The sequence below is a fragment of the Physella acuta genome, unplaced genomic scaffold (genome assembly GCF_028476545.2).
Source record: "Physella acuta isolate Inbredline_101_S28 unplaced genomic scaffold, ASM2847654v3 ptg001458l, whole genome shotgun sequence".
In the NCBI taxonomy this organism is placed as follows: Eukaryota; Metazoa; Mollusca; class Gastropoda; family Physidae; genus Physella; species Physella acuta.
Genome location: NW_026732973.1, coordinates 1 through 8,688, shown reverse-complemented (window position 1 = coordinate 8,688; position 8,688 = coordinate 1). Strand labels below are relative to the sequence as shown.

Below are 8,688 nucleotides of genomic sequence, written 5' to 3'. Positions count from 1 at the left end.
CGTGCTGAAACTGAAAACAAGTTATGAGCCAGGTTTAAACAAACTTTCAAAAGACTTGCAAGGTCAAACTATTGTAAATATTATTCATTAATTATTGTTAGATAATTTGATTAATGATTTTATTAACAGAGCGGGTTAAAATACCTTAATATGTTTTGTGCTCTTATGTGTATGTTTTTATATTAATAAATATTATTTCATTTTAAAAGCTATTTTTTTAAATTATATATAGGCATATATATATATATATATATATATATATATATATATATATATATATATATATATATATATATATATATATATATATACGATTTGGTAGCAGTAGAATCGTCTGTAGGCGCTGGTAACACTTGTGTTCGATGGATGTGTATATATATATATATATATATATATATATATATATATATATATATATATATATATATATATATATATATATACATATATATATATATATATATATAATCCTAATAAAATATCATAATATTGAAATAAAAATGTTTGTGGCTCTTTAAAAACTGGGAAATTTTGTAAATTGCAACTTTTGGCTCTTCCGCTTCAAAAGGGTTGCCGACCCCTGGCTAGAGCATCGTAAATCAAAGCGAATTGTGTAGTCTCGCCTCCACCAAATGTGCGCGAAACCCAAAGCTAAAAACAACATCAACAGTCTCTTTGTAAACGTTAGCTAACTTTTCTCTGATCTGTCTTGGGAAGAGTAGAACCACCAGAGTGGAGTACAACAACAACCGTTAGCTTTCTGCAAAGGAATCTGTTATGAACTTTAAAGCAGCGTTTCTTCCAGACTTTTTTCTCCGGGGGGGGGCACTTGAAATTTTTCGGGGGGGGGGGGGGGGGGGGGGGTACGACGACAGTGGTAAAAGTGTATGTTTTTATATATAAGCCCTCCCCCCCCCCCCTCCCCCGAAGATTTGCCTGGAAGAAACTCTGCTTTCTCGTTCTACTCGTAACTACCCGTCAGCCATGGTTTCGATGGCGTAAAAGTGTAAAGAACCCTACATGCTTAGTTCATTTTATTTATTTTTTATTTATTTATCTTTAGAACAAGCTTTTTTTTAATTTGTATAATACTTGAATGTTTATTTTTACAAAGGCAAGATAGAGTTAAAAATTCACTAACATATACAGAAGTGCTTGTATCAATATTAATTAAGATGTTAGAATGTATGTCACGTTGAGCTACATGGCGTCTTCTTTACAATGGCTATCTTCATGTCAGGTACACAAACCATACCGTGGAATGAACATTGATAAAAACAACGCTTTGTCATGACTGACTTTGAATATTCACGATATTAAATCTATTCCATGCAACCATGGTCTAGAACAGAAGCGTAGCGACCCTTCCCAGGCGCCGGGGGACAAACTTTCAATTTGGCGCCCCCCCCCCCCCATATATTTTTTATATTTATAATGCAAAACTGCAGCTAAAATGAGCTTTTAATTTTTTTCCAACCCATTTTGGCGCCAGCTGGGGTCGGCGCCCTGGGATATATGTACCCCTCACCCCATTCGCTACGCCTCTGGTCTAAAATGATCAAGATGGAAATCGCATCAATCAAACTGGTCTTTATTTTTCAATAAGTAGGCAGCTAAAATGTCAATAGGGCTTGGTGAACTCTCTTAGTCCAGGGCAGACATTCCAGAAAGTAATATAGGCAGAGGCGTCGCGAGGCGCGGGGTGCGCACCGCACCGGGTGACACCATTTAGGGGGTGACACCAAGACAAAAAATAGCAAAATATATAAGAATAAAAATGCTTTTTGCCAGTTCAGTTAGTGAGTTAAGTCTTTTAAGTTTTAAATTGACGATCTTAAAGGGGTGGAGGGAAGGGGGGGGGGGGGTTCATCATGACGTAAACTTGCTAAATACAGGAAAAACCATAAAACGTTGCTTTGTTCCACTTTGGTAAGAGTAATATGTTCACAAATTCACGCCATTTGGCGAAATGGGAGGGGGTGACACCAATTGCAAATATATACCTATATATAGCCTATAATTTATTTTTCATTTGGTGTGTGTATGTGTGGGGGGGGGGGGGGTTTGGTGCTGCACCGGGTGGGTGACACGCCACTGAATATAGGAACAACAGCTTGGTCCAGGTAAGCTCTCGTTAGAAGGATTGGAGATCTACTTTTGATCTTTTGCTGGGAATTTCAGCTGCTTCTTTCTAACCTGTAATGACTTTTCTGTATATCGTCTGGAACATCCTGCGATCCATTGTTTCAATTGAAGGCATGGCCGCACGAATGGGCCTTGATATTGATACTGTGTCATCCGCCATGTTTTTGTTTCCAGGGAAATTAGACTTGATATTTATTATTTATTTTTTTGTAATTATTATTATATTTTAATTAGCTAAAAAGAAGACATTTATTACATTGCATTTGGAAATACAAAATCTTCTACTACGGTAAATATAGGACGCAGTCGATCTAAGGGAGCGGGAGGGAAGGGATAATAGCATTTTTGTTTAACAATTTCCACAGGTTAGTTTTAAACATTTTAACATAGACGAAGGTGAAAATTTATGACATGGCTAAAAGTGTATATAGAGATTGGTTATATTTAAATTTATTTTTTTTTTTAAATTTAATTTTTTTAAAACACTTTTCAATAATTTATTCCATGATGCATTAAAAAAATTGAAACAAAAAAAAACAAATTACTCTTTTGGTGTGGGTGCTTCCTTTGACTTTTTCTTCAGTTGTTTTGGTTGAATTTTCGGGACAGCCATGATGTCCTCCAGCTTTAGGTCTATCCTGAACTCTTTTAATTTCTCCAACTTTTTTGTCTGATTCCTCGCTGACCTCCTGGGTGACTCAACTGACTCATCTAACTTTTCTGTTGTCTTGGCGCTGTTATGTTGACGTTTGGTTGTTGGTCTCCATTTAAATTTGAAAAATGTGTTTTCATGGACTTCAGGCATGGGCTTGTATTCACAGTTCAAAAGTTTGTTAAAAAACAAGTAGTTATGGCAGGCATCTGCTACAGTCTTGGCGACAGCTGAATCTTTAAATTTGACGAAGGCATATCCTTTTGTTTTACCGTTCTTCTTGGAGCGAGAAAGTTTGACACTGAGCACCTTGCCGAACTGGGAGAAGTAGCTAGAGAGCTGTCTTTCATAGAAGCCATGGGGCACGTGACAAATATACACAACCCCAGGCAGTCTGTCTTCTTCTGTAATCTTCAGTGACTGGGCCCAATAAGCTATTGTCTACTGTTTTATTAGCCCTCTGTTTTTTTTTTAAAGTAAAAAAAATGTATGCTTTATTCACATATGGACAGTTGTAACGCATTGAACTGATGGGTCTCATTTGTATTCCTATACGAAGTTAAATAGAGCTAATGTTTTTCTGATCTAAAAAACAATAACATAATCATTAGTAACATATTTTATTTCAAATATACTAAAACAAATACATACAAACTTATTTTGTTTTGCTTAATTTAGGAGCCACATTTATGGTTGCTCATACATTTTCAGTTTACTTGTCTGATACGTTTTTGGATACATGAAGATAGGTTTTGTACCTTTTCCTTTTTGTATTTACACATGGGAAGTAACTTAGACAAATTCACGTGGTAAAACGAAACGTGAAAATATCACCTGTAAATGTACATTAATTCATCTAGAAATTATTCGGCCCATCTGATGTCAATGTATCGAAATGCGAAGTCAGACTATTTTTTTTTTCATTTTCTCTATGAACTGTAAGTTCTTGAAATGTCGAAAATTGCTTATGTAAATGTTTGAAGCGATACTAATCTCCGCAACATTTTGAAAGTGATGAAGAAACAAATTTAAAAAAAAAAAACGCTTCACGTGAAAAAGTGTGAAGCGCTCGAAAAAGACAAAGACTAGTAATGAAAAATACATTCATAAAAAAAAAATCATAAAAAAACGTTTTAATAACAAGCTTTTATGTAATGATGCACTAAAAAGTAGAAAATAAATTATACACTACTATTTAAATTACTATAAAGAAAAGCTTGGGTCACTTTAGTACTTTAGTACCTATTGGATACCTTTACTAATATTTGAGAAGAGACCCACGCTTTTCTTTATAGTAATTTAAATAGTAGTGTATAATTTATTTTCTACTTTTTAGTGCATCATTTCATAAAAGCTTGTTATTAAAACGTTTTTTATGAATTTTTTCTTCAGTACTTTTTATGTTTTATTTACAATAGTGTTACATGACTAAAAACCTTTGCGCGTCTATTGAACGTGATGGCGCAGCTATTAAACCTGATGGCGCAGCTATTGAAAGTGATGACGCGTGTGGTGTGGTTGGATAGACATTCCTACTATTTCGGTCCAAATTTTAATTAATTCATAAAAAATTAATTAGGCATCCAATTAAGTCAAATTTAGTTTCAGATTGCATTGTCTTCATGTCTTGACCCACGTGCCAACTGTGAATCGTATCGGTCAAGTAGAACTGTCCAAATTTTCACTCCTACGTTTCGATCTAGACTGACGACTTGCGACTGACGACTGGCGACAGACAGAGGAAGTGAGTTAAATAAAAGCTTGTAAAAATAAGCAAAAGTAATATTAATTTATCAAGTAGCATTTAAGTTTCATCTATGTTCAGTGAATGCTAATTAAGTTCCATTAAGTTTAGGGATAAACTGTAGCATTAATAGTGTAACGATTAAGTTAATTTAATTGACCGTAAGATAATTAGCATTAACAGTGTAGATCAGAGTTTCTTTCAGGCATCTCTTCGTAGCCCCCCCCCCCCCCCCCCCCCCCCCGCCGAAATACGTCTACCCCTTCCCCCGAACGAAGCAGAATTGATATAGAAAATAAATACTTGTCCAGTGGCGTAGCGATGGGGGGTGGGGGGCGGACCGCACATGGTGACACCATTTGGGGGGGGGGGGGTGACACCAAGGCTAAAAATAGCAAAATATATAGAGAAAAATGATAATTCTACTTAATTAAGTGATTGATTCGAGTGTTAAATAGTCTTTTAAGAGGTACAAATCAAAAGTTTGAGGGGGGGGGGAGTGCAAATCGAAAGTTTGAGGGGGGGGGGGGGGGTGCAAATCGAAAATTGAAAGTTAGTCCCCGGGAAGGGTTGCTACGCCTCTGGGGGGTGACACCATTAAGTGCCGCACCGGGTGACAACCGACCTCGCTACGCCACTGCCGTAAGCTACATGAGCTAAGGATTTCTTAAATTCATTCATACATTTTGTTTAATGTTTTGTTTTTATTGTAACAATAGATCATATACTGATGTTCACATTGTTAATAAATTCAACATGAGGACGTACTAATGGACCCGAAACCAGAGTTTCTTCCAGGCATCTCTTCGGGGGGGGGGGGGGGGGGGAAGCCTCCCCGAAAAAGTTCTACAAAATCTTCTATTACGGTAAATATAGGAAGCAGTCGATCTAAGGGAGGGGGAAGGGTTGGGATTAGAGCATTTTTGTTTAACAATTTACACAGGTTAGTTTTAAACATTTTAACATAGACGAAGGTGAAAATTTATGACAGTTTAAACTGTAAACAGATATTGGTTAAATTCTTAAAAAAAAATTCTTTTTTTTTTAAATTTAAATATTTTTTTAACATCTGTCAATAATTTATTCCATGATGCATGAAAAAAAAAATTGAAACAACAAAACAACAACACATTACTCTTTTGGTGTGGGTGCTTCCTTTGACTTTTTCTTCAGTTGTTTTGGTGGAATTTTCGGGACATCCATGATGTCCTCCAGCTTTAAGTCTATCCCGAACTCTTTTAATTTCTCCAACTTTTTTGTCTGATTCCTCGCTGACCTCCTGGGTGACTCATCTAGCTTGTCTGTTGTCTTGGCGCTGTTATGTTGACGTTTGGGTTTGGTTGTTGGCCTCCATTTGAACTTGAAAAATGTGTTTTCATGGGCTTGTATTCACAGTTCAAAAGTTTGTTAAAAAACAAGTAGTTATGGCAGGTCTCTGCCAGTGTTTTCCAGACTTTTTTCTCCGGGGGGGGGGGGGGCACTTGAAATTTTCGCGGGGGGGGGGGGGGCGGTAGACTTTCTTCGGGGGGGGGGGGGCGGACACTATTAAAAGTATATATTTTCTATATAAATTATAAAATTTCATTTCGTTCGGGGGGGGGGGGGGGGGGGGGGGGGGGGGGGCGGTAGAATTTTTTGGCTTCGCCCCCCCCCCCCCACCCCGAAGAGATGCCTGGAAGAAACTCTGGTCTCTGCTACAGTCTTGGCGACAGCTGCATCTTTAAATTTGATGAAGGCATATCCTTTTGATTTACCGTTGTTTTTAGAGCGAGAAAGTTTGACATTGAGCACCTTGCCGAACTGGGAGAAGTAGTTAGAGAGCTGTCTTTCATAGAAACCATGGGGCACGTGACCAATATACACAACCCCAGGCAGCCTGTCTTTTTCAGTAATCTTCAGTGACTGGGCCCAGTAAGTTTTTGTCTACTGTTTTATTAGCCCTCTGTTTTTTTTTTTTAATTTAAAAAAAAATGTATGCTTTATTCACGTGTGGATTGTCGTTATGCATTTGACTGATGGGTCTCACTTGTATTCCTATACGAAGTTAAAGAGAGCTAATGTTTTTCTGATCTAAAAAACAATAACATAATCATTAGTAACATATTTTATTTCAAATGTACTAAACAAATTCATACAAACTTATTTTTTTTACTTAATTTAGGAGCCACATTTATGGCTGCTCATAAATTTTCAGTTAATTGTCTGATACGTTTTTGGATACATAAAGATAGGTTTTGTATCTTGTCCGTTTTGTATTTTAACATGGGAAGTAACTTACACGAATTCACGTGGTAAAACGAAACGTAAAAATATCACCTGTAAATGTACATGAATTCATCTAGAAATTATTCAGCCCATCTGATGTCAATGTATCGAAATGCGAAGTCAGACTATTTTTTTTTTCATTTTCTCTATGAACTGTAAGTTCTTGAAATGTCGAAAATCACTTATGTAAATGTTTGAAGCGAAACTAATCTCCGCAACATTTCAAAAGTGATGAAGAAACAAATAAAAAAAAAAAAAAAAACGCTTCACGTGAAAAAGTGTGAAGCGCTCGAAAAAGGCAAAGACTAGTAATGAAAAATGCATTCATAAAAAATAAGCAAAAGTAATATTCAGTGGCGTAGCGAGGTCGGGTGTCACCCGGTGCGGCACTTAATGGTGTCACCCCCCCCCCCAGAGGCGTTTGCGACCCTTCCCGGGGACAAACTTTCAATTTGCACCCCCCCTAAAGTTTTTCTCAATATATTTTGCTATTTTTTTGCCTTGGTGTCACCCCCCTAAATGGTGTCACCCGGTGCGGTCCGCACCCCCCCGCCCCCCCTCTCGCTACGCCCCTGGTAATATTAATTTATCAAGTAGCATTTAAGCTTCATCTATGTTGAGTAAATGCTAGGTAGGTTCCATTAAGTTTAGGGATAAAGTGTAGCATTAAAAGTGTAACGAGTAAGTTAATTTAAGTGATCGTAAGATAATTAGCATTAACAGTGTAGAGCAGAGTTTCTTTCAGGCATCTCTTTGTAGCACCCCCCCCTCGAACGAAGCAGAATTGATACGGAAAATATATACTTTTACCAGTGTCCAGTGGCGTAGCGAGGGGGGGGGGGGGCGGGGGGGTGCGGACCGCACCGGGTGATACCATTTAGGGGGGTGATACCAAGGCAAAAAATAGCAAAATAATATAGAGAGAAATGATAATTGAAGACCTTAGTGCTAAAAGTACTTAAGTCACAAAAACAACATTTTGAGAAAAATGAGTTCAAAGATTAAAATTTACTATGAAACATTACGTTTTTATATTATTTGTTTGTTTGGAAGAGCAAATTAAATAAATTCTTCAGTATTACTATTTGTTTATACGATAAAGTTAAACTAGAGGAATAACGATCAGTGCTTGGTTTGATTTTCACAAAAATGTGACTTAAGTACTTTTAGCACTGGGCTCTTCAATTCCACTTAATGAAGTGTTTAATTCGAGTGTTAAATCGTCTTTTAAGAGTCGAAAGTTTGGGGGGGGGGGGGGGGCAAAGTTTCTTCCAGGCATCGGGGGGGGGGCGAAAAAAATCTACCCCTCCCCCGAACTAAATGAAATTTATATAATTTATATAGAAAATATATACTTTAAACAGTGACCGCCCCTCCCCCCCCCCCCCGAAAAAAGTCTACGGCCCCCCCTCCCCCCGAAAATTTCAAGTGCCCCCCCCCCCCCCTCCCCGGAGAAAAAAGTCTGGAAGAAACACTGGGGGTGGGGGTGCAAATCAAAAGTTTGAGGGGGTGGATGCAAATCGAAAATTTGTCCCCGGGAAGGGGGGGTGACACCATTAAGTGCCGCACCGGGTGACACCCGACCTCGCTACTACACCACTGCCAGTGTCCGCCCACCCTAAAAATTTCAAGTGTCCCCTCCACTTCCGCTATTATCTTCTGTAAAGCTCAATTTTATTTGATTTCCAAAGACTATACAACTCATAAAACCAGTTGATTTATATACACTCTCCATAATACTGTTTTTATACACATTTTAAAAATGTATAAATGCATTTTTCTAATTAAAATAAGTTACAAAACAAGTGGGGTAGCAATTTCGGGGCAAGCCGGAACGGAGTAATGGCATTCCACATAATTCAATGGAGAAAAAAAATAGCTC

General features: G+C 37.6%; 2 protein-coding genes across 2 annotated transcripts; both read right to left on the bottom strand.

Moving 5' to 3' along the window:
* Positions 1 to 2,686: 2,686 nt before the first annotated feature.
* Positions 2,687 to 3,579, bottom strand: LOC131928060 (uncharacterized). Its single transcript, XM_059283969.1, has 2 exons — positions 3,556 to 3,579; positions 2,687 to 3,217 (listed from the first exon to the last, which is right to left on the bottom strand). Exons 1-2 carry the CDS (start codon positions 3,577 to 3,579, stop codon positions 2,687 to 2,689), a joined length of 555 nt encoding a protein of 184 aa, XP_059139952.1.
* Positions 3,580 to 5,672: 2,093 nt separating this feature from the next.
* Positions 5,673 to 6,443, bottom strand: LOC131928055 (uncharacterized; the record flags this gene model as incomplete). Its single annotated transcript, XM_059283964.1, has 2 exons — positions 5,673 to 5,900; positions 6,225 to 6,443. Coding segments are annotated over 2 exons (447 nt in total), but the record flags the coding sequence as incomplete, so codon positions are not given.
* Between the last annotated feature and the right edge of the window lie 2,245 nt (positions 6,444 to 8,688).

Excerpts from the sequence above, each read along its gene's own strand:
- LOC131928060 (XM_059283969.1), bottom strand. The coding sequence starts at position 3,579 with ATGTGTAAATACAAAAAGGAAAAG. Across the intron at positions 3,218-3,555 it reads GTAAATACAAAAAGGAAAAG|TCACTGAAGATTACAGAAGA; the intron begins GTACAAAACCTA and ends TATTGGGCCCAG.